Source organism: Aspergillus stella-maris (genome assembly GCF_047715825.1).
Source record: "Aspergillus stella-maris strain CBS 113639 unplaced genomic scaffold BDV14scaffold_43, whole genome shotgun sequence".
Classification (NCBI taxonomy): domain Eukaryota; kingdom Fungi; phylum Ascomycota; class Eurotiomycetes; order Eurotiales; family Aspergillaceae; genus Aspergillus; species Aspergillus stella-maris.
In genome coordinates this window covers 215197-237758 of record NW_027396837.1, presented here as the reverse complement: position 1 = coordinate 237758, position 22562 = coordinate 215197, and the positions used below count along the sequence as shown (strand labels likewise).

At 51.4% G+C, this 22562-nt stretch overlaps 10 protein-coding genes across 10 annotated transcripts; 5 read left to right on the top strand and 5 right to left on the bottom strand.

Annotated features, from left to right (window-relative positions):
* Positions 1 to 47: 47 nt before the first annotated feature.
* Positions 48 to 4090, top strand: BDV14DRAFT_210061 (ABC transporter ATP-binding protein; the record flags this gene model as incomplete). The annotated part of the gene is made up of 6 exons (XM_073775799.1): positions 48 to 757; positions 787 to 978; positions 1029 to 1308; positions 1358 to 2231; positions 2286 to 3295; positions 3357 to 4090. The coding sequence occupies 6 exons, from the start codon at positions 48 to 50 to the stop codon at positions 4071 to 4073; spliced, it is 3783 nt and encodes a 1260-aa protein (XP_073626231.1). The 3' UTR covers positions 4074 to 4090.
* Positions 4091 to 4906: 816 nt separating this feature from the next.
* Positions 4907 to 6034, bottom strand: BDV14DRAFT_202094 (uncharacterized protein; the record flags this gene model as incomplete). The annotated part of the gene is made up of 2 exons (XM_073773920.1): positions 4907 to 4943; positions 4995 to 6034. The coding sequence occupies 2 exons, from the start codon at positions 6032 to 6034 to the stop codon at positions 4907 to 4909; spliced, it is 1077 nt and encodes a 358-aa protein (XP_073626230.1).
* A 79-nt stretch (positions 6035 to 6113) lies between these two features.
* BDV14DRAFT_93038 (Zn(II)2Cys6 transcription factor) lies at positions 6114 to 9076 on the top strand. Its single transcript, XM_073777888.1, has 7 exons — positions 6114 to 6455; positions 6512 to 6535; positions 6626 to 6744; positions 6794 to 7248; positions 7302 to 7597; positions 7663 to 8100; positions 8192 to 9076. Exons 1-7 carry the CDS (start codon positions 6327 to 6329, stop codon positions 8861 to 8863), a joined length of 2133 nt encoding a protein of 710 aa, XP_073626229.1. The 5' UTR covers positions 6114 to 6326; the 3' UTR covers positions 8864 to 9076.
* On the bottom strand, positions 8895 to 9188 carry BDV14DRAFT_93057 (uncharacterized protein). Its single transcript, XM_073777889.1, has one exon. The coding sequence runs from the start codon at positions 9085 to 9087 to the stop codon at positions 8926 to 8928; it is 162 nt and encodes a 53-aa protein (XP_073626228.1). The 5' UTR covers positions 9088 to 9188; the 3' UTR covers positions 8895 to 8925.
* Positions 9077 to 9888, bottom strand: BDV14DRAFT_93035 (uncharacterized protein). The gene has a single exon (XM_073777887.1). The coding sequence runs from the start codon at positions 9838 to 9840 to the stop codon at positions 9289 to 9291; it is 552 nt and encodes a 183-aa protein (XP_073626227.1). The 5' UTR covers positions 9841 to 9888; the 3' UTR covers positions 9077 to 9288.
* Positions 9889 to 10073: 185 nt separating this feature from the next.
* On the bottom strand, positions 10074 to 13156 carry BDV14DRAFT_93030 (putative DNA mismatch repair protein (Mlh3)). Its single transcript, XM_073777886.1, has 2 exons — positions 12695 to 13156; positions 10074 to 12647 (listed from the first exon to the last, which is right to left on the bottom strand). Exons 1-2 carry the CDS (start codon positions 12930 to 12932, stop codon positions 10171 to 10173), a joined length of 2715 nt encoding a protein of 904 aa, XP_073626226.1. The 5' UTR covers positions 12933 to 13156; the 3' UTR covers positions 10074 to 10170.
* Positions 13157 to 13256: 100 nt separating this feature from the next.
* Positions 13257 to 15638, top strand: BDV14DRAFT_177078 (uncharacterized protein). The gene is made up of 2 exons (XM_073769359.1): positions 13257 to 13881; positions 13938 to 15638. Exons 1-2 carry the CDS (start codon positions 13848 to 13850, stop codon positions 15173 to 15175), a joined length of 1272 nt encoding a protein of 423 aa, XP_073626225.1. The 5' UTR covers positions 13257 to 13847; the 3' UTR covers positions 15176 to 15638.
* A 170-nt stretch (positions 15639 to 15808) lies between these two features.
* BDV14DRAFT_202090 (uncharacterized protein) lies at positions 15809 to 16924 on the top strand (the record flags this gene model as incomplete). The annotated part of the gene is made up of 2 exons (XM_073773919.1): positions 15809 to 15949; positions 16040 to 16924. 2 exons carry the CDS (start codon positions 15809 to 15811, stop codon positions 16922 to 16924), a joined length of 1026 nt encoding a protein of 341 aa, XP_073626224.1.
* A 510-nt stretch (positions 16925 to 17434) lies between these two features.
* BDV14DRAFT_202089 (putative bZIP transcription factor (MetR)) lies at positions 17435 to 18826 on the bottom strand (the record flags this gene model as incomplete). Its single annotated transcript, XM_073773918.1, has 2 exons — positions 17435 to 18051; positions 18559 to 18826. The coding sequence occupies 2 exons, from the start codon at positions 18824 to 18826 to the stop codon at positions 17435 to 17437; spliced, it is 885 nt and encodes a 294-aa protein (XP_073626223.1).
* A 1375-nt stretch (positions 18827 to 20201) lies between these two features.
* BDV14DRAFT_92982 (CENP-N/CHL4 family protein) lies at positions 20202 to 22372 on the top strand. The gene is made up of 2 exons (XM_073777885.1): positions 20202 to 20728; positions 20791 to 22372. Exon 2 carries the CDS (start codon positions 20878 to 20880, stop codon positions 22345 to 22347), a length of 1470 nt encoding a protein of 489 aa, XP_073626222.1. The 5' UTR covers positions 20202 to 20728; positions 20791 to 20877; the 3' UTR covers positions 22348 to 22372.
* Positions 22373 to 22562: the final 190 nt, after the last annotated feature.

Sequence of the window (22562 nt, the reverse complement as noted above, 5' to 3'; positions counted from 1 at the left end):
GGTTCGTGTTCTTGACCAAAATGGCAACCAAACGAATAGACCTAATCATGGAGACCGAAGGAAGCGAAAACGAAAAGAGGGACGGTACAGCGCCTACCCCTGATGAATCTGATGGTTCTTTCACCTCATACAAACGAATCTTCAGGTATGCCAGTCCTTCTGAGTGCTTCCTACAAGCAACCGCATCCGTTGCAGCCCTTGGTTCTGGCGCCGGTATAGCCTTCCAACCCCTCATCATAGGGCGGTTCATCACCAGTGTCACCGACTTTACATCGTCGCAATCCTCGCCATCCCAGCTCCGTTCAGAAGCATCAAAGCTAGCCCTTTACTTTGTCTACCTCGGAATTGTCCGCTTCGTCTTGTCTTTTGTCTACAACACGCTGTTCACCTACACCTCCCACATCATTACTCGCAATATTCGCCATGAATACTTCAAGTCAGCTCTTCGCCAAGAGGTGGCTTTCTTCGATCATGGAATTGGTGGCTCGATTGCAACACAAGCTACCTCCAACGGACGAATGATCCAGAGTGGGATTAGTGAAAAACTCGGTCTTGTTTTCCAGGGCATCTCTGCTTTCATTACTGCTTTCATTATTGCCTTTGTCATTCAGTGGAAGCTTACACTCATATGTCTCTGTATTGCACCAGCGACTCTGATTGTCAATGGTGTTGCGGGAGCGTTCATGGGAATCTATGAGAATCAGATTCTCGACATCAATTCAAAGGCCAACGCATTTTCCGAGACTTTTTGTCCAGTGTGCGGACTGCGCATGCCTTTGAGATCAGAGACAGGCTGGTCGACAGATTTGACGAGTACCTGTGCTCTGCTCATAAGGTAGGCAGCAAACTTTCAATTATCTTTGGAGTCTTTTTTTCCGCGGAGTACTGTATCGTCTTCCTGGGCTACGGTTTAGCCTTCTGGCAAGGTATCCGTATGTTGTCTACAGGAGAGATTGGCGAGGCTGGAGGCATATTTACGTGAGTTTCTCTATTTGGCCTGCGGCTGCAGCTTATCACTAACAGGAAAGTGTCATTATGTCGGTAATCATTGCTGCCACGCAGCTAACAATGCTTGCTCCTTACATGGTCGACTTCACCCGCTCTGCTACGGCCGCATCCAAGCTTTTCAACCTGATTGATCGCCAATCGGAGATCGATCCCTATGACAATGCGGGTCATAAGAGGTCTGAGATCGTAGGGGATATTGAGCTAAACGATATCACTTTTGCTTACCCCACTCGACCCGGGGTGAAGGTTCTCGACGGATTCTCCATGAGAGCGCATGCGGGAAAGGTCACTGCCCTGGTGGTGAGTGAATCATACAACGTCGCCATTATTATAAGCTAACCTTGCCCAGGGTCCCTCTGGCTCCGGGAATAGTACGATTGTCGGTCTCCTGGAGCGTTGGTACAACCCTCAGTCAGGAACCATCACATTAGACGGCCAGCTAATCCAGCAATTGAATCTCGGCTGGCTCCGAAAGAATATCCGTCTGGTACAGCAAGAGCCGGTCTTGTTCCAGGGCACGGTCTTTGAGAATATCCAGCAAGGTCTTGTCGGCACAGAGTGGGAGCATGCCCCTAAAGAAAAGCAGATGGAACGGGTACAGGAAGCAGCAATCATTGCCTTTGCGCATGAATTTATTGCCGATCTTCAAGATGGTTATAATACCAAGATAGGCCAGCATGGCGGCCTTTTATCTGGTGGACAAAAGCAGCGAATTGCCATTGCGCGAAGTATTGTTTCTCAACCCAAGATTCTAATCCTAGATGAGGCCACCAGTGCTCTGGACCCGCAGGCCGAAAGCGTGGTTCAGAAGGCCTTGGATAGGGCTTCAGAAGGCCGCACTACGATTATCATTGCCCACAAGCTCGCGACGATCCGAAAGGCCGACAACATTATTGTTATGAAGAAGGGGTGCATAGTCGAACAGGGAACACATGATTCCTTGCTTGCTCATGATGGCACATATGCGCAACTTGTCAGAGTCCAAGACCTGACCGTTCCACGTCCAGGGTTGCGACCGGTCCCAGATACTGTGACTAGGCCATCAAAGTCAGAGTCATATGTCTCGGTTGGTAACAGCAATGCAGTCATCCCGAAGAAAGAGTACGCCAAATACGACGACTACAAGCACCAGAACATCCTGTCCGTTATCTATCGCCTTGTCCGGGAGACCCCTGAGCTCAGCTTTGTGTACTGTCTGGTGTTGGCTGGATGTATTATTAATGGTAAGTAACCTCGCCCTGGCAATTATAGCATCCCCTTTTTAATCACAAGAATAGGAGCGACCTTTCCTGGCCAAGCAATTTTGTTATCTGAAGTGGTCGAAATCCTCACCCTGCCGTCGACAGAATTAGAACAAAAGGGCAGCTTCCTTGCCACCATGTTCATCGTCCTTGCCGCTGGCTGTCTCGTATTCTATTCCATTCTCGGCTACGCAACCAACACTGTCGCCCAGCATTTTGGCCATAAGCTGCGCAAGCAAAGTCTCCGTGACATACTACGACAGAATATTCAGTTCTTCGATCGCGAAGAGAATACTACTGGGGCACTTGCTGCACGTATTGATTCAAACCCACAGGCCATACTCGAGCTCATGGGCTACAATATTGGTCTTGTATTAATCGCTGTCCTCAATCTGCTTGCTTGCGCAGTACTGGCACTTGTTTATTCCTGGAAGCTTGGCCTTGTTGTTATATGCGCTGGTCTTATTCCACTAGTTGGCTCTGGATATCTCAAAATCAGGCTGGATGCCAAGTTCGATCGCGATACGTCAAAGCGCTACATGGCCAGCGCGTCTGTTGCGTCGGAGGCCGTCACTGCAATTCGAACAATCGCCTCGCTAGCTATTGAGTATGCCGTCTTAAACAAGTACACGAGGGAGCTGGATGAGGCAATGGCTGATTTGAAGCGTCAATTACTCACAGTAATGCTCAGCTTTGCCTTTACGCAATCCGCAGAGTACTGGTTCATGGCTCTGGGCTTCTGGTATGGATGCCGCCTACTCTCACTTGACCAGGTCACGCTTTATGCCTTCTTTGTCGCCTTTCTGGGAGTCTTCTTCTCCGGACAGAGCGCATCGCAGCTATTTCAGTATTCCACTAGCATTACAAAGGGCGTTAATGCCGCAAACTACCTCTTCTGGCTTCATACCCTGCAGCCAACAGTTCAGGAGACAGATGAAACTCGCGACAACGGTCCCGGCGCAGCAGACGTCCTTGATCTGGAGAATGTCAAATTCTCCTACCCTCTTCGACCAGAGATCCCTATCCTGAAAGGCCTTAATCTTAGCGTACGTTACCATCCCATTTCCATGCTTCTGGTCACGAATGTAGGCACACTAACCCCCACAGTTCAAGAAAGGCCAATTCATCGCCCTCGTCGGCCCCTCAGGATGCGGCAAATCAACCGTGATAGCTCTCCTAGAAAGATTCTACGACCCATCAGCAGGCACAATCATCCTCGACGCCACACCTTTGCAATCCCTAAACCCGCGCCTCTACCGCACGTCCGTCGCCCTGGTCCAGCAAAACCCAGACCTCTTCCCACTATCGATCCGCGAAAACGTCGCATTCGGTCTAAATCTAAACAGCCACGACGCCAACCTGAACTCTACCGTTCCTCCAGCTGAAACCCAAGACTCCCGAATCGAGCGCGCCCTTCGCGCCGCCAACGCATGGGACTTCGTCTCGTCTCTCCCCGACGGCCTGCGCACATCTGTTGGCCCTGCCGGATCCCAGCTATCAGGCGGGCAGAGGCAGCGCATTGCAATTGCCAGAGCGCTGATTCGGGAGCCGAGCATTCTCCTCTTAGATGAGGCGACTAGTGCGCTTGACACTGAGAGTGAGCGGGCTGTGCATGCTGCGCTTGCGGCGGGGAGGGCTGGCAATGGCGATGGCTATGGGAATCGTATTACGGTTGCTGTTGCGCATCGGTTGAGTACTGTTAGGGACGCAGATGTGATCTTTGTATTCCATGAAGGGCGGATCAGGGAGATTGGATCGCATGGGGAGTTGATTGTGTTGGGCGGGTTGTATAGTAGGATGTGTGAGGCTCAGGCTTTGGATTAGATTTTGCAAGAGGGAGGGTCGGGGGTTGATCTGGATTTATATATATCTGCAATATCCACCTCGAACACTTGGCTCACTTAGGTCTTTTTTTTTTCTTCTATTCTTTTTCCCCCTTTTTGTCCCTACCCATTTTCAACTTCACTATTAGTTCGCTGTTAACCGAAAATCTTCATATAACAAACGCATACAGGGAACATTGCCGGCCACCCGCCGTAACGGGTCGAGTCGAGTCATGATAGGACCTTTTAGCTCACGCTATTACGGGTACAAGGACTAGCATTGACTGAGAGATAACCTCCAACCAAACGAACATACTAGATTCCCCAAAAGCAGCGTCTTCTGTTTAGCCAAACATGCCGAGTCCCCCCAGAGCTTACCTAGACACCACCTGCAGGACATTAAAGATCCCATCGAGGAGATCTAGACTGATGCATTGCTGAACGCCCCAGGCCGCATGCCACTGACGTCAACTAATCCTGCTCCCCTGTTTTCCACATAGGTGAGACTTGGACAGACTCGCACTGAAGATGAGAAGCCTGTGGCTGTGGCTTCGGTTGACCTCGACTTGCCAGTGGAAGCTTACTTAAGCCCAGAAAATGGATGGATGGCTTTACTGACTATTATTATCTGTGATCTGTGTAGCTAGCAGGTTGTATTCTGGATATGGCAAAGGAAATAAGATAGTTTAGAGGCCACAATGTTGGAATAATTAGGCAGAGAAGGAGATGTCTACCATGGCTTGAGGTTTGTAGATGTGCTGGCTATGGTATGTTTCTCCGCTGGATTGCGATGGACCCATTAACACTCAGGCATTAATTCATAAATCATTCCAATTACTTCTCTACTTCAAATTTATTTCTAAGCATGGACCTGCCAAACGACGTTTTTCAGTGGGTCTAAGCGTCCTCTCCTGCTCCTTACCCCATAGAGCGAAAGACTTCGGCAACGCGATAAAACGACTCCTTTGGTGCCCACGGTGGCATATCGCTCGATCTCGTGTCTGGCTCGAGAAACGTCTTGACCAGTGAGAAAGACATCATATCCATATCCCTTGCCCCTTCCCCCGCCGGCATACAAGGGAACGAAAACACGTATATGAAGACCGCATCAACACCCGCACTGTCGAGGAGCTGGAGCTGTGTACCGACGTACTCAGCCTGTTCCTTCTCGCTCCGAGTCGGGACAATGTCGTTTTCGAATATGCCGGTTCCGTCTGCATTCGTGCCTTTGAGTAGTACGAACCCGCCATCTCCGCGTGCTGCGGCTCCTTCATATGCGCAGCAGCCGACTTCTAGGACTGCGAGAGGTTTTCCGATCTTGTACCGGTCGAGACTGGAAATGTATGTCTCTGCGGTCTCACCTCGGCGGTAATAGTCTATGCCGACGAGGTCAAATATATCCCAGTCCACGACTTCCCAAGAGCCAGCGGAATATGTGATTTGTCCGCGGAAGTGGGAACGAATGACTTCAACAAAGGACCGCAAGACCTCATTGAGCTTGGTGGACTTGTCACGCAGAGCCTGAGGAATATCTTCAACCCTGTGACCTTTGGGAAACAACGGGCCAAGAAACATCACACGATCGATGAAAGAGTCCCCGGGAAAGACACCTTTGCTGAAGATGGTGTACTCGCAGCCGGCGATAAAGATCAAGTCGATGCCTTTGCTTCGTAATTTCTCTGCTGTTTTCGCGGCCTCTTCGAAGTATTCTTCAGTCTGGTCGATAGTTGCATTCATCTTCCACGGATTGAAAAACACCTTGAGTCCCACAGCATGCGCTGACCGTGCGGCAACAACCAGCCGATCTATCTCTTCTCCTTCAATTCGGACGGCGTTGGCGTGTAACTCGTTGGCGATTGTTTTCATATCGTGTTCAACTAGAGCAGGGTCGAACGGCTCGACGGAGAAGCCAGTGCCGTTGAAATTGAGGCCGACATCGTAGACTATGCCGCGGTATTTCATGGTACAAAGTGTTGAAACGCAAGGTAAATGATGGATTTCGAAGGAGCATGAGGCGAGTACCTGTCGAGTCAGTAGGTACTTAGGGTATATAAACCACTCCCCCCCCCTAAAGTCTCCACACGACGGACAGCGCACTCTTGGCGCCCCGAAGGTCCGGCAATCCGTGCATTCAAATCTCTTCCATAACCTCCCGAAAACCCCGGACTACATCCTATGCCTCTCTCGCCGTTCGGTCTACGCCCTTCCCTTGTCCGAAACCACACAGGAAGCTTCGCTGGATACTGGTGTTCTAATGTCTCACAGACTCCAAGAAACCGATGACAGACCCACTGGCCAAACAACGGGTGGCGAAAGTGGCCTGGATACCCAGTGCAATGGAGTACCTGAGAACCAGGTTGTTGCAGTAAAGGAGAGAACGGCAGTACGGACTTTCTGCTGAATTGTCCCAAATGCGGAGAAGATACTGACATGCTACAGTGCGATCGTTGCCGTCAGCGGAAGGTGCGACCTGTCCCCGCCCTTTACCCACAGCGTTCTTCCCCTATGACATTTATCCCAGATTGATCTTTCTAAGTTTGACCTGAACAACAGACCAAGTGTAACCGTGTCAATCCATGCTCGCATTGTACCAATGCAAAGGCACACTGTACATACAGACTGGCTTACAAAGCCAAAGAAAAGCGACAGCGGGTCCTCATATCTGATGTCTAGTGAGTTACTTCCCTGTGGTTATATATCCACTTGTTGAGAGACCATCAGTGAAAGGAGACTTGAGCAAATCTCGAACAGAATCGAGGAGGTCTATGGGATCATAGCGCAGGGAAGAAACGACCGCCATACTGGTGGTAGCGGCCTGGTGGCCCCGAGTAGACTACGTACACCATCATATTCATCACTTCCATCTGCCAGACTTTGGGAATCGCCCAGAGCTTCGAACTCGGTGGAAGGAATCGAATCCGCATATCTAGCTCACTTCTTTTCCGCAGCAAGCGCTGTTGAAGCTGCTGTTTTGGGTGACCCGCACTTCGGAGCTATGGACGGCATAAACTTGGCGTTGAATGCTTTACGGAGCACAGTCAATGACCAGAGGCAGCATAGTGAGAAGCTACAAGGTACACGCCCATTTTTGAAGTCGCTGCCTTCTGGTCTCAGTCTCAGGGAGTTGCCTCTCCCTCCCCTAGATAAAATCATGGCCTGTCTCCGCGTTTGTCAAGGTCTGTCCTTCTTCCCTGGCTAGGTTGCACTCGTTCTCATATGTACCCTACAGACTGCTCGCCGAGTGACGTTTATTGGCCATTCGAGTTCGGATCTCTGGGAGACTTTACTCAATATGTGATCAGGGCGTGTACACCCGGTCCGATCGGCGATATGGAGCTCATCATAGTCCACTACGTTCTTTACTCGCTCTTCAGCCAGTTATCGGTTGGTGCCAATGACGAGGCACTCGTACAGGACTACAATATGCAAGCTGAAACATGCAGAGAGAGCCTCGAAACAATATTATCAAACCTATCTTTTCACATCGATACAAACACTGACTCCATCTGTGCCTTGTACATGGCGGTTCGTTCTTCTTTCCTCGCGGAAATGTATCCCTCAAAGTATTAATTTGGATGTTCAACATACAGTCGCTTCATTCCCTGCACCGGGGGACAGTGCCCACAGCCTGGACGTTCATTTCAAGGGCATCGCTCATGTGCCAAGACTTAGGATTACATAGCCGTGAAGCCATGGAATCCGGACAAACAAACGAGATACAGCGAAACATGAGTCTATTCTGGGCTGTATACGCGCTAGAGAAGGCTGTAGCTCTACGGCTCGGCCGGCCCTCAACTATCCGAGACCAGGATATCACCATTCTACGACCCACAATGAACAGCAAAATAACATGTCTAGCCTTCAACCGGCTCCCTGACTGGATTGATATCGCTAGCCTCTATGGCCGGCTTTACGATAATCTATACAGCCCGACGGCATTGGCACAGCCCAACTCCGTCCGCGTGTCCCGTACCAGTGCCCTGGCGTCCGAATTGGAGGGGATAATAGCCGCGAGGACAGTTTACTATGTAAGTAACTGAACAATGATTTTTGATGCTCCTTAATGAGGCCATAATACTGGGCCTGTCTATTCACACTCGTACTAACCACCTTTCTCAGAATCAACCAGACCTGTGGAGTCGCCATGTGCTAGATATAACCCTTCCACGATTCATGATACACGCCAACAAAGCTATAGAATACTCAATTCTAGCATCCATATATCGAGGACCGCCAACAGAGCCTCCATCAGAGATCCCCTCTGGTACGAGACCAAGTACACAATGCCTGACCGCCGCACGAGCCTCTCTTAAGGAAACCCAATCCATGATCGGCGTGCTTTCGAATGGATCGAATTGGCCCACCGCTCTTCACCAATGGATCAACGGAATTCTCCTCGCTGCGCCGTTTGTCCCATTTACCATCCTAGCAACGAATGCTGTTACGGGTAGTACGGCCGAAGCGCCGGACCTGCATCGCCTGAAAGGAATAGTGGATGGTCTACAGTCTCTAGCACAATCGCCGCGCTACACGAGTTGTAATCGACAGCTCCGGATCTTCAAGACACTGTTAAACGTTGCAGCTCGCTATGTTGAGAGAAAGACAAGCATGATTCAAACAGCAACAGACACTGGGATCAGCAGCCTCGTCAATAATCCCCATACCGATCTCTACTGCATTGATGAGCCTTGGCTCGAGGGTGAATTCCCTCTTGGCTTTTGTATGCCATCATCTGACATGGCACCGCTCGGTTTTCTTCAGGATCTAGGAGAGACTCCGGAACAGAGCTAGCAAGCCCAATGCATTGTATGGAGTCAATCTTCTCCCTTACATCATATAATGTAATTCATTCTTCACCATCGGCGCGCGATAGTGTAGTGAAATCTTCGACTTCGGCAGGGCAACCTCAGGGAGACAAGGACGACGATCGGTGGTATATACATGTAAATAAAGAAAAAGCAAAACAAAATGAACACAGAAAGACCGGTGACACTGTCTAGACTCATCCGAACCATAAGCGCTCGGCGGTCTGGTATATAGAGAGAAGAAGAAAGAAAACAGACACCCGAACCGTCAGACTCTCAGACAGAGAATGTATACTCGTGTCTTCATCGGGACAAAAAGCGTCTAGTGGTCTGGTATATATAAAGCAACCTCATCACCCCAGACCCAGAGAAGACCATGTAGCGGCATGCAGAGGCTGGAGTGGTGTAAATCTATAACTCAAACCCCCGCGAAAACCATCGCCATCTTCTACACTCCCGGGAGCCATAAATCGAAACGGAAAGACAGTACGGTGTAGAGCATGAAGACAATGTGCGCCGCGACGACCCAAGAGAAGAACCGAAGATCAGGGTTGTGTGTTGCTGTACCATGATACATATGGATGTTTCGGGGGCAGTCGTAGCTAGGGCTTCCCAGCATCTCCCCATCTCCCTCTGGTGGTGTCGATATATATCAGCTTCTTGTCGGGCAAGATCTAGAAGCGTGGAAGAGACCGGACAAGGACTGCGGCGCTTGCTCGCCCAGGGGCTCTTTCCGATAATCAAATATTCCTCCAAGCAGCACTGTCCCATCCCGGAGACACTGTTCAAGCTTTCCACCTTGGGCGGATGCCGGAAGGGTGGCAGATATAAGCCAAAGCCACTCCTCCGAGAGATTGGTGAGCGGCGTGGGGATTTCAAGGGTTCTGGAGCTGAATCTGAATATGCCTGATGCGTCCTCGTGGTGGGGTGATCTGTTTTCAGGGTTGAACCTTCTATAACCATATAGAATGCGACTCGGGCGCTTTCACGTCCCCTAGTCGGTGCCGCTGGGTAATCAGCTGGAGGTATTTAAGCCTCACTCGTAAGGGCCCGGACTTCGATCCATCGAATGTTAAGTCGATCTTCCTCGCAATTTTTGTCATGTGGATAGAACATGTCTTCTTGTGGCTGCCAGCCCTGAGTGAAGACGGCCATGAGCGGCTGGACCATCACGAAATCGAAAATGTTCTATTGTTGTGTAAAGATATGACTCAACCTGAATAGAAACCGGGTATCTCTAACTACAGAATAAACAAACAATGTAAATACCAAAGATGACGCCTTCAGAAATGCCTACGGTACTGAGTCAGACTGTGACTGAACCTGCCAGCGTTCGAAGGCTTCGATAAATCGAAGATTCTGGCCGCCTGGAATAGCATATTCATCCTCAAGGTGATCGAGACCGTTTCGAAAATCCACCAGTGGCACCATCGAAGGCCGGCCATGCGCGCACTGGAATGGGAATACACAGCCAGCAAGCCGGCTCACTAGACTTTTGCAGTCGTCGATGCTCAAGACGTCATTGAACATGATCGACGTCCGACAAGCGCGTGAGTTGAGCATGTCAAGAATACCCTGAGGGCAGCCTGCCAGTTTGCTAACCCATCGTTCTCCGTGCCCAGAGTTCTCCGAAACCGGCGTTCGCAGCCGCCTATTTCCCTCCTCCTCCGCGCGTTTCCAGATCTCGGTTCGAAGAAGATTCATGAGCTGGTCTGGTTCTGTCCGGCACCGTTCCGCTATCAAGGTGGGAAGGGCGGACACCGATATCGTTGCTCTGCCGCTTCGCTTGCTCTGTTCGACAGCATACTCAATGCCCCAGGAACTGAGAAAGTCTGCCTGCCGCCTAAACAACAAGGCCTCGTGAACCGGTACATCTATTATCAATGGTTCTATCTCAGTGGTGTGGACAGTTTTCGAGCTGCTGAAGAACTCCTCAGAAAGTCTCTCGACGCGACACCGTTCGTCGGCAGCGTGTTGATCGATAAGAATTAGAGCCGATGCCTCATCCCGAGAGCACATTTCAACAAGGATAAACTTGCAATCCACTTGCCCAATAACTTTAGCTTTCGCTAGCTCGCGCTTGCTGAGTCTCCCTCGGTACTTTGAGACTTCGAAACTGTCGAGTCCGCATTGCTTATGAAAGTTTGGCGTCGAGATCTCAGGACTAGCCTCGTGCTCTTGGTCAGTGTCCAAAGCACTAATTGGTCGTTCGGAGCGTCCAAAAACAGGATTATTCCAATTGTCTAAAAGGTTTTCCAACCACAAACTCTGCGCATCCGAAACAGCCGAGGTTGGTCGCTTGCGACTCAATACTCGACTTAGCATAGACCCAGGGGTCGCAGGTCGGCTGGCGAGTGCGGAGGCAGCGGATGGTCGGACATTTACAGACTGCCCGGTTCGTGAATTAATCCAGTGTCTTGCTCCAGTGTGAGGATCAACCCAGGGAATAACTGCATCGCCTTGGTCTTGAGCTTGCTTCTCGGGGGTATCGCGTGTCTGCGCTTCAGATGCTGTATCAATGGGTCCATTAAAAATTGGTTGTTGTTCTGCAGGTGTAGTCGGGGTAGTCGCGGCATGACCATCAGGATTGTCCCTGGAAGCGCGCACTGGCTTCTGAGAAGAATCATCCTTCTCTTGCTGGGCATCGCCGCTTGAGTGACTGTTCGCACTTTTGACTCGGGACCAGCCTCCAAAATCACCACTGACGCTTAGTCGGGAAAAGGAGGGGAGTTTTACTTGCCTCCCCGAGAGCTCGGACCTTGAAGTTGTCGTTGAGACGCGCGGTGCCGTCGTCCTAGGACGTGCAGGTATCTCTGTTCTCTGAGCAGAAGCCTCGCGCTGTCGCTTTTCACCTCGTGGGCGCATGTTGTGCTGTTTCAGAAATTCGTTCATCATCAAGGTCAGGATATCCAAAATTCGCTGGAGAGATCTGTCCGCTTCTGGAAGCTCTTCGGTGGTGCCGGCCAGGGTGCTGTCTGAATCGATCCGTATGTAGAACATAGGCCACTTATTTACAGTCGCGAGCCCGAGACGTCGACCGTCGGCCTCGAGACTAGGTGCCAGTCGTGTAGACAGATAGTCGGTGTTTCCAAAATCTGACAAAGAAAACAAACGGTTGACCTCGCTGAACAATGCATTCGTGTGATTGAGCGGGAGGACAGGGTCGGTACCAAAAGAGACAAATTGAACCTTTCTGGAAGGGCTTGGAGCTAGAGATAGTGCAGCCTGAATCGTAAGTTGGGGAACCGTTGCCGATACGGCGTGCCATTTCCTCGAACTTCCCGTCTGTACCAACCCTACTTGGGAGACAACAGAGTCAATCCGTTGGAGGTCCAGCTTGCCCTTGTCTCGGGAGGCTTGAGGGCGAATAGTCATCTTTCGTACTCTATCCGCATCCGATACCACAAGCTTCTGAAGGCCGTCATTAGCCAGGGCAAGCGCTGTCAACAGGTACCTCAAGTCATCCCACTGGCGATCCATCTCCTCCGGCTTCTGTAAACACAAGGCTCGGCTTTTCACACGCACTGGCATATTTCCAAAGAGATCATTGACCGTAACCCGAGTCCCATGATCGCGGAACTGCAGACCGTGGTGATTCGGCGCTGGAAAGAGTCGCGCAACAGGAGCTGAATGGTGGAAAATGACGGTATTGGTACTTGCATGCTCAGAGTGGTGTGACGTTATAGTCAACAACGCAAGTGAAGACAGCGAGGCAAGGAAGCAGCCCTTGCGCCCCGGGACAGCCGTCTCCGGGTGAAATTTGGACGTATCTGTATTGGTCAGCATCGCATTTTGAGATAATAGACTTCATACGTACGATGAGCTTTTCCTAGACCTCCTTCCGATTGAAACTCAGCTGGAGGTATCCCGTCGCCGTCATCTTCGGCAACACATCCTCCACGCCTATAGTCGACGGTAACGTAGATGTTACGAGCGTTTGCATCCAAAGCATTCTTAGCCAATTCCAAGACTACACCATTCAAATGAGTGATAGATGTCGACGACTTGATTTTGGCCGCTACTTCGCGGGGGAGTGGTTGTATGGAAGTGTTCATTGTTTGTCGTCAAGCGGTCCGCATATGTACATCAGCCATGGCTGTCCGCCGCTCGGAATATTTGCAACGAGCAGCTCAAGAAAGCAGAAGGGCCAAAGCTGAAACCAAAATAGCCCAAAACAAGGGTTTGATGGGTGTCGCTTCCATGTTGACGATGTTGTGGACAAGAGTGAGGAAGCTGCAGGCGATGATGTCGATTCTGTCACGTGATTTTACCATTGTTTGTTTACTGCGCGGTATATAATGCGGAGGAACTATAACAAAGGACGACAAAATATAAATCTAGGTCTGCTAAGCTCGAGCTATTCAATCATATGCACATTTCCTTAGTTTCAGACCGTCAGTCCAATTTGAGACTTCGTACTGCTAGCCAAGCCACTGACTCGAGTAAGCTTCCAGCTGCGTTGGCGCTGGCGCTGGCGCTGGCGCTGGCAGTCTGTCCTGCAGCTGTACGAAAGTATGTGTATCACAACCCACATCTGCAAGCTTTAGGCTCAGGGCGTACGCGTCTACGCGTCCAGGGAACTCGTGCGTCATTGCAATTCCAATGAGGTTGGGAATATTTATAGCAGAGACTGGGCTGTTTGGGCCGAGACAAGGCGGAGATCACGTGCAGAGCTGAAGACAAAGGAGGCTCACTTCTCTGCGGAGTCTCTCTCTGGCCTCACTTTCATCTGACATTTGCTTAAAGAGCTGTGAGAGAGCTTTTAACCACCTAGTTTCTGTTTCACGAGTTTCTTGATACCCCTTTCCTTTTCGTCAGGCGACCACATTCTTCGGCTCATCACCCCTCACTTTGGCGCCTAACTTGCGACTAATCACCCAAGGTCGCAAGCTCGACAATTGACCTCGAACCTACAGCTCTGCTTGTTGGAGCTTTCACGACGATAGTATAATTTCATATATCCAAGGCCAATGGCCACAGCTGACGGCCCTGCTCGGGCACATGGTACGTACAATCCTACCCCATCGCCACTCCTCCGACGCTGACAACGCCTCTCCTAGACCGCAATGGCCGCCGCCGCCCCTTCGCAAGCTGGATGAAGCGACTAGCGAACCTGAAAAACTCGAGCGACTCGGGCTCCATCCGATGGTCAAACAAGCGCCATGGCACAAAGTCCAAGAACCGCGGCATCAAGAACAACCCGTATCCCTTGTCCGGAAACCCCGATGCCATGCGGCAATCCACCGTCACCAGCGACCGCGCTTCATCACACTTTACCGCCGAGGATCCGAACAGACCAAGAACATGCTCCCAGAGCGAGCCGTCAATCGCATACTCTGGCTACGAGAACCAAGTACCCGCGACGAGCGCCAAGTCCGCGGCTCCAACGATATCCACGAATGGCGAGACGGCGATATCAGAGGCTGCATACTCGAAGGCTGGGACAACGGCGACGGTCGGAGGGGGTGTTAGCACAAACGGTGGTGGAGAGGGAAGCACATTCTCGTCGCCGGCGCCGTCAGTCCGGTCGCTGACGACTACGCTGACAACGGTGCAATCCGCGGCACCATCCACACACATCTACAACCAGCAGAACAATACGAATCATGGCCACCATTACTCGACTGCTTCTGGGTCTGGCACGCAGCAAGTCCATTTCTCCCACCAATTTCCCTCATCACCCGCCACCGCTGTCCCACCCCATCTAGCCCCGCACGGCCAATCTGTGACATATAACGTCGCAACGGCCAACAACATCCTTACCGATAACGCGTCGATCTTAACCCTCGCTTCTTCGTCGAAACGCCGCCGCCGGAACTCCCTCGACACCAATGCCTCAGTCCGCGCACTAGCCCCGTCCTCTGTCTTTGGCGGAAGCCGCGAAAGTCTCCCGCTTAGCGTTCTTAGCGGTGTCGGCGAGGCATCAAATACATCTGTTCTTAATGCCCCTGGTGTCTTGAGCAGACCTAGTCTTGTTGGTCTGGCTAGTGCCGAACGAGCAAGTGTCTATTCGTCCTCTGGCGCAGCACCAGCAGGCGAACGAGGTAGTTTCTACGCAAACAAGAGCTCTGTTGCTGGAGACGGCGCCAGTATTCGGAGCGGCGCTTACTCGCACGCGCGGCAAGATAGCAATGCCGCGAGTATCTCGACGCAACCCATGCAGCCGCAGCCACAACCACAACCCGGACGGATCAGCCGTCGCAGCTCAGGCTGGGGCGAGATAACCGGCGACCAGGAAGAAAGCGACGACGAGAAGACAGAGGGGAAAGCAAGCACTAAAGGCGAAGAAGTGCGCTAGCATAGTTTCATCAGTCTGAACACAAAAAACATCATCGATACCCTTGAAGAGGAGCTCGCGAGAGCACATGGGAGGGGAGGACTGGACAGGCTTTACGACTAATGTGGGCGGCATAGAACGGACGGATGGACTCCTCATGGATTTATGGCGTTATGGATTATGCTCTACTTATGATTCTTATTTTTTCTGCCGTTTTCAACAGACATGCACGGCATGGCATCATGAATTAATGTCTTTTGTGCGTGTATTATTTCGATAATTTGGTGAACGCAATGCAGAAGTTGATATGAGAATTTGCGTTATCGTAGAAATTACTTAAAGTAGACGAGTACTCGATCAAACTTAGCAATATGGAGACTGTCAACGATAGAGTTCCCCATGTTCCTGTTTCAAGTACCCACTCTGTACGCGGACCTTAGAACTTCGCGCTATCTCCTGCAAAGGCGGCGACAACTAAACCACCGCAGAGCACAAAAATATATCCCGCGCTATATTATCTCCGCACCACAAAAACAATTCCCCGCTCTCAACCATGCACTTCTCTATTTAACAAAGACGACAATCTCAAACGACTTTGCTCTTGAAGAACCTTCACGCTAGACCCCATGCGGCAACGATAGCATAGCGGGCAAAATGAACCCCCTCTCCCTCCCCCTCCGCCGCTCCATCAAAAACACCACAACCCCCGCAGAAGCATTCTACGGCCTCGACCATGCCGTGCTTAATATCCCGCTTCCGCCGCCGTCTATGTGGATGAATCTTGGGTACTGGAAGGTGCGCTTCCTTCTCCTTATTCCGCTCTCTCCGGTCCCAGTGCGTTTCAATTGAGCATCGCTGATTATGTTCTCGCGAGGGGTGGAATAGGACACGAACGACTTCCCGATTGCGTGCGCGGCATTACTCGATCAGGTTCTTATTACGGCGGGACTGTTAGATGAGGATGACATTGGACGGGTTGAAGATGGGAAGAGGGTGAACCTCGTGGATGTGGGTATCGGATGCGGGGATCAGAGTCTGAGGTGTTTGGGGTATAAGCGTGCAAGTTCCAACGAGGAGGGCGAGGGTGGGAAAAGAAGGCCGCTATTCGACTCCTATATTGGAATTACATCACTCCCTATCCAGGCATCATTCGCGAAACAACGTGTCGAGACTCTTCTCTCCTCAACAAGAGACCAAGCAGACGAGAAAGAAACACCACGCGCCCAAATCTACTGCGCAAACGCCGCTCTCCCATCAACCTGGTTCGACGAAATCAAATCCACCCTCCCAATCCCAATCCCAAACTCAAACCCCGAAGATAACGACTCAGAAAACTGGCTTCTAGCCCTCGACACCCTTTACCATTACACCCCCTCACGCACCCCCCTCCTCCGGTACACGCACGACACACTCCACGCAAACCTAGCATCCTTCGACCTAATCCTCCCAACACCCACACCAACCCTCTTCAACCGCCTTCTCCTCCGCCTCCTCTGCCTGCTAGCCGGAATTCCCTACTCGAACTTCCTAAGCGAAGCAGAGTACATATCCCTCCTTATTGACGCAGGCTACGACGCCAATAAGATTGTGTTTAGGGATATATCAGAGCATGTCTTCCCTGGTATATCGACTTTCGTCAAACAAAGGGCTGAGGAAGGGCGGATATTTGGACTGGGAAAGACGGGGAAGTTTAGGGGGGCAGGGAGGTTATTTTCTTGGTGGGGGAGGTCTGGGGTTGTTAGGGGGGTTATTGTTATTGCTCGCATATGACCATGAGTATTTATCTTCTGTGAGTGCATAGATATGAGGTTAGGGAATAGGAAACATGTACATTATGCGTACTCTGTAGTACTCTATACTCAGTAGGAACTAGGAAGATGATATTCAGGCACAGGAGAAGTGGACCTCGTTCGTCGGATGGCCCGTTGCGTTGGCTCAGGCTGTTGCAGGTGTGGGTATTGCCTGGGTATTTAGGTAATGGATATAGATCCCCAGATTAAGTTACGTACTACTTTGATCTTGACTACATTCTAGAACTTGCGTTGGGGGCATTGGATAGAAATCAGTCCAATTTGAACATGACATGAACATGAAATGTACTGTCCGTGTATTAACGTAATCATCACCGACCCACCGCCATCCCATCAGTCTTCGTGAGACGCCATCACACTTTAGATATCAAAAGATGAGAAATACCATAAACCATATAGACATAGGCATAAATCAGAAATGTACGACGAAGTAAGAACGCGCAAGCAAAACCTTCATTTTAGAGCCAGCTTAGATAGTGCCGACGCCGATTTTGGAGTTGCCGTTACTCCGCTCGCCCTCGGTCTTCTGTGCTGCGAGGAACTTCTTGAACATGGCGGTAATGTTGTTTTCGGCCTTCTTGCCTTCCTCCGCGGACTTGCCGTTCTTCTCGGTTATCAAGTTCTTAAGCCACTGGTTTTCGAGCTCAAGAGCGGTGACGCGGGCTTCGAGAGCGGCGTTCTTTTCCGTGGTGTCCTTGACGGTCTTTTCTAGCGTCTGCTCGCGCATCTTCTTCTTGATACGGAATCGGGCACTGGCAGCAGTGTTGCGACGGCGCTTGTCCTCCTCAGCGGCAACTCGGGCAACTTCCTCAACGCTCAGAGCGGGCGTCTTCGCGGTGTTCTTGCGCTTGGGAGCGGGGGCAGGCGCAGCCGGAGAAGTGTGGTTTGTAGGACTTGAAGCGGCGGCGGACTGGGCTGGAGAGGTCGTTGTGGGAGAAGAAATCGAGGATGAACGGTTCACGTTGGATTGGACGTTCGGCATGTTGTTAGCCTGGGGCATGGCTTGGAACTGGGCGTTCTGCACGGGCATCGCGTTGTTCATCTGGTTCATCTGGGGAGCGACATAGTCGTTGTTGCCGAATCCATCTGGAAGCAGTTAGCAGCTGTTCTAGACAATACATTGCAAGAAGAATGCCAATTGCGCAGACGATTCTCCGAGTCAAAGCTGAAGCATTGTAGGCAACTGAGGCTCGAGTCCAAGTATAGACCACGTGACATGACGCCATCACGGGCTGAAATCGCAACATCGCCAAAGTGCCTGAACTGCAGCAAGCCCTGACACGCTAATCTAGATCGGCTCACTCGAGCTGATCCACTGCAGAAGGCGCACCAATGATGACGCATATGAATTGCGAATGCGTGGGATGGCGGCCGGCGCGCCTCGTGCAGGGACCAGTCATCGGACACGCCAGCAAGCTGAGCACGAAATAGGGCCACGTCCGAGCGCATCAAAGACAGTAGAAAAATTGCGAGCCCTAAATGACAAGCAAAAAGAACCTCTGGATATGCTTCCATGGTTCTATTTTCAGGCCATCCAGAAGGCTCCATAGAACAAGAAATCCACATGTAGACATTCAAAAATCCACCACTTACCACCAAGCATGTCCAGGAACTCCATATCCGACTTCTGGTTGACATTGTTGCCCTTCTGGTTGTTTTCCTCGATAGGCTCGAACGGTGGAAGGTTCAGGTCGAAGTCGAAGAACTCGGTGTTGGTGAAGAGCGACAGGTCGCTGTCAAAGTTGAACCCTTCTTGCTGTTGTTGCTGCTGCACCGCGACATCGTAGGGCGAAGGAATGGCATTCAAATCGTCGAGGTACTGCGAAAAGTTGGGAGCGCGGCGGCCATTGTATTCAGCCATGGTGAAAGTTGAGGCGAATCGGCCTCGAGATATCGTATCCGACCAAAATCCCTAGAATATCCTCGTCTCAAACTTCCATGTAACTCGTATACTCGGTGTTCCGATCGTCAGCTACCGTCGAGGTAGGACGACTGGAGGGGCACGGCGTGTCGAGTGCCGGCGGTGTGTTTGGCGGGAACCCGGTGGTTCAGATGGTCGTTGAGCGATGTTCTGTCGAGCGCGGTTGTCGACAGTCAATTATGGAGATGGAGGAGAGAGAGAAGGAGAGAAGAGGAAGAAGAGGGGATCCAGCGTGGGACGAGAGGGTTGGAGACAGTGAGTAGTGGAGGGAGAATTTGCGTCGGATTGAGGTAAGTGCAGCAATGAATCGGTGGGGGTGGCCCGGTGGGCTGTGGTGCTGATTAATCGCGCTGACTCTTCACTTCATTTCCCGCTGTGTTTCCCGGCCTTTCCGCCGACTCCTCAAATCCCGCTTTACACTGGACCTGGGGCAGCTCTTTGCTTTTTGTGAACACAATCTATACAAGAACTATGACAATCCTGATGTTACCCGCTCATCCTGCGATTAATATTTACTCTGTATGAACACTCTCTTCGCTCAATTCATCGTTGAAGTCTTTGTCGCTGAGTCTGGCCTGGCCGTTGCCACCGGAGCCGAAATCGGCAGCTCAACCATGGACCTACCAACTCCAGCCTGCATCCGGTTTTCCCCTACTGTGACCCGCCGGTTCACTTGCGGCCCTACGGAGAGTGTGCACATTTCACGATGCTAGGCATTTGTTGTCGGCTTTGCAGGAAACCTGTCAAAATCAACCTGATGCACTATGTGTACTGATGTCGCGATTACGGCCAGTACCTGGAGGATTCACTCCCTGTCTCTGATCATCCCTTGTTGGCCAGCCTCGCGTTCAGTCCTCTGAGCCCTGTCGCAATCGAGCTCTCTGGTTGGCTGCGCTTCTGCCTGTTTTTATCGCTCGCGCGGTTTGCGATAACAAATATCAATCTCTAACAGGATTGCAGAAGGAGGCTTTTCCCCCGCGTCAGCACCATATAGTGTGGCTGCATACTTTGTACTATTGACGCTCCGTCGATGGCGAATAAACCATCATAAATTGCAAAGCAATGCACGCGTATACCACGAATATATGGTCTCAACCACGATTGCTTTTTCTATTACTCCGGCATGTTATACATGTCTTGTTACGAAGCGATGCTCGGGGCTTTCCGAGGCGTCGCTTGACTCGCTTCTAGGGCACGTCGGAAAACAGCTCATGGTGGTACCACCTCCGCACGTCTTTCAGGCCGACAGTCATTTGGCCTTACATTTGCGCATGATCTGCAACTGATCTTGGTCCTGGACGCGCAGAAGTCTGTGAAGGACTTGGTCACTGCAGCCTGCAGATTCCAGATCTTTTCGATCTTCCCTTGACTAGAACCTCTGGCTTCATAGTCCTCCGGCACCTTCACCCGTCCTGTTGCGTGATACAGTCTCATTTACCTTGATCAAATGGTTGGTGAAATCGCCAGAAACCAAACCATCAGACAACGTGTACCTAGCGTAGGGTAACGAGCTCAGTCAAATGTCCTTGGGATTGAGCATCTCGTAATGTACGACGCCGAATGAAGTCCGAAAAGCTACCGAACTAGTATAGTCCTCGTAGGCGACACTGTCCTAAGCGACCATGCGATGGGCAACCTCTCAACGGATAGGACATCGACTTACACTAAGCACCCCTGAAGCCGAATCAGCGAGCACCTCATGAGACCCGTAAATCATCAAATTGCACACACTCGACCGAACCGTTAAGTGCCAGTATTCATTCTGCAATGCTAGTCATCGGATGATTCTACGCGCAAGCTGCGGGCTTCGTATACTTTGTTGCCAGCCTGAGGCACGACCAGGTATGCTAACACCACGTGACCACGTGTTGATGCTCGCGGATAACGGTCCAAAACAATTGAAGTTCCATTCTCAACTTGTATCCAAACCCAATGCCTTGAGTCCGCGCCTTAAGAACATGCTCAGCCGCCCGTTTCAGCGATAAAGAACCATGCCGCGCCCAAAGTCCATCCGCGCGCCCACAACCGCCAGCCTCCCAAACAATCTCCGCATCCCCTCAACAACAACCTCCCTTATAAAAACACTAAACAAACTTCCCCGTCAATCTCTATTAGACCTCGTCTTCCAATGGCTCGACGATCGAAATGTGCATCTATACCCGCCCTTCCTCGAAGCCGATGAGGACGCGACAGCCGATGACGACGAAGGACTCCGACCATACCCAGCCGAGCGCACGCTCAACGACGTCCGCAATGCATATCAAGAGCTTCAGTTCCGCAAGGGCGGGAAGAGAGAGGTTATTGACCGGATACTTGACGGCGATTGGAGGACGGGGATTACACTGCGCCAGATCGCGATGGTCGATTTGAAGTATCTCGATGATCATCCGGCTGGATTAAGATGGACAGCGCTGGAACTCACGCGCATCGGGAATACAAACCAGGATACTGTGGAGGATATTGCGGCGTGCATCCCGCGCGTTCATGCCTCAACGTTCTTGAACAGCCTCCAGAAACAAGTCGCGCCACTTGTAAAGGCACACTTTTACCTCACGCGCTCGACGACTCTACCGCTCACATACCTCCGCATTTTCGTTACGCACTCGCCGTACCAGAGCCCAAGACAGGCACCGGATTCGCTTATCGACTCGTCGCGCGTCATGTACGTCGCGTTTCCGGATAGTTGTCCGTACATCTATACCTCTCTCGCCTCGACAACTGGATCGAAAACAACGGGCCCAGCTCCAGCCGTCGCGACGGACGCGCGCAGTCTGCAGCGGATTGTGCGTGATGCTGTGCCCAAGGCGCTATCCTTGCCTCATCAACGGTATGGATTGAAGTCGACGAATCTTACAGCGAAGAACCTACAGGCACTTCTTTCCCTCCGCGGACCAGGGAGGTCCAACAAAGCCAACGGCGCATTCAGCATTTTTGCTGACGCTGTACTCGAGGGAAGTCCGCTTGACCCACGACCATCAAACACAGTCTCAATCGAGGAACACCAGAAACAAACTGCTCTGGCCACGCAACTAGACGCAGAGAAAGAGAACAACAACACCGACACAAACGGAGACACAAAGACCGAGAATAAAGAAGCCAACCCCCTCCGCCGAGACACCGAAAATCCTCAAGTCGCAAAGAAGCGCAAAACAATTGTACAATCCCGCTTCGGGACATCAGGGACAAAGCTCAACTCTGCGCCGCTTGATCGTCTTGACGCGAGGATTCTTGATCCGCCTTCATCCTCCTCAACCACCTCAACCACGGACGGGGACACAAACACCACCGCGCAACCTGCCCTGTCGCTCACATTCACAGGCACAGACGTCATCTCCGGACTCCGCAAACTTGCGGAGCTGGGTATCGTTAATGCAGAGCGCATGCCGTCTTGGATGACGGGTGAAGAGGGGGTTAGTGTTGCGTTTGTTAGAGGTGGGAAGGTCGTTAATGATGCGGGATGAAGTGGCTGTTCTGCGAGATGGAATTTGAACAAGAACAGAATGAGAACGATCAAATGGCTGCGCTCCAGAGCTGTGCTGCAACGATGGTTGTAGATGCGCTGAGAGCCGTCTTCCCGAGCAGTCTGAAACCCGCCGACGAATCATGGGCGACACTTGGAAGACCAGAGCTTCGACGCCGACTCAAGTGAGGGTTAGAAAGGATGCGGTGCGTCGGC

Excerpts from the sequence above, each read along its gene's own strand:
- BDV14DRAFT_93038 (XM_073777888.1), top strand. The coding sequence starts at position 6,327 with ATGTCTCACAGACTCCAAGAAACCGATGACAGACCCACTGGCCAAACA. Across the intron at positions 6,456-6,511 it reads CAGTAAAGGAGAGAACGGCA|TGCGATCGTTGCCGTCAGCG; the intron begins GTACGGACTTTC and ends GACATGCTACAG. Across the intron at positions 7,249-7,301 it reads CTGTCTCCGCGTTTGTCAAG|ACTGCTCGCCGAGTGACGTT; the intron begins GTCTGTCCTTCT and ends TGTACCCTACAG.
- BDV14DRAFT_93057 (XM_073777889.1), bottom strand. The coding sequence starts at position 9,087 with ATGGTTCGGATGAGTCTAGACAGTGTCACCGGTCTTTCTGTGTTCATT.
- BDV14DRAFT_93035 (XM_073777887.1), bottom strand. The coding sequence starts at position 9,840 with ATGGTTATAGAAGGTTCAACCCTGAAAACAGATCACCCCACCACGAGG.
- BDV14DRAFT_93030 (XM_073777886.1), bottom strand. The coding sequence starts at position 12,932 with ATGAACACTTCCATACAACCACTCCCCCGCGAAGTAGCGGCCAAAATC. Across the intron at positions 12,648-12,694 it reads AGGTCTAGGAAAAGCTCATC|ATACGTCCAAATTTCACCCG; the intron begins GTACGTATGAAG and ends TGACCAATACAG.
- BDV14DRAFT_177078 (XM_073769359.1), top strand. The coding sequence starts at position 13,848 with ATGGCCACAGCTGACGGCCCTGCTCGGGCACATG. Across the intron at positions 13,882-13,937 it reads CGGCCCTGCTCGGGCACATG|ACCGCAATGGCCGCCGCCGC; the intron begins GTACGTACAATC and ends CGCCTCTCCTAG.
- BDV14DRAFT_92982 (XM_073777885.1), top strand. The coding sequence starts at position 20,878 with ATGCCGCGCCCAAAGTCCATCCGCGCGCCCACAACCGCCAGCCTCCCA.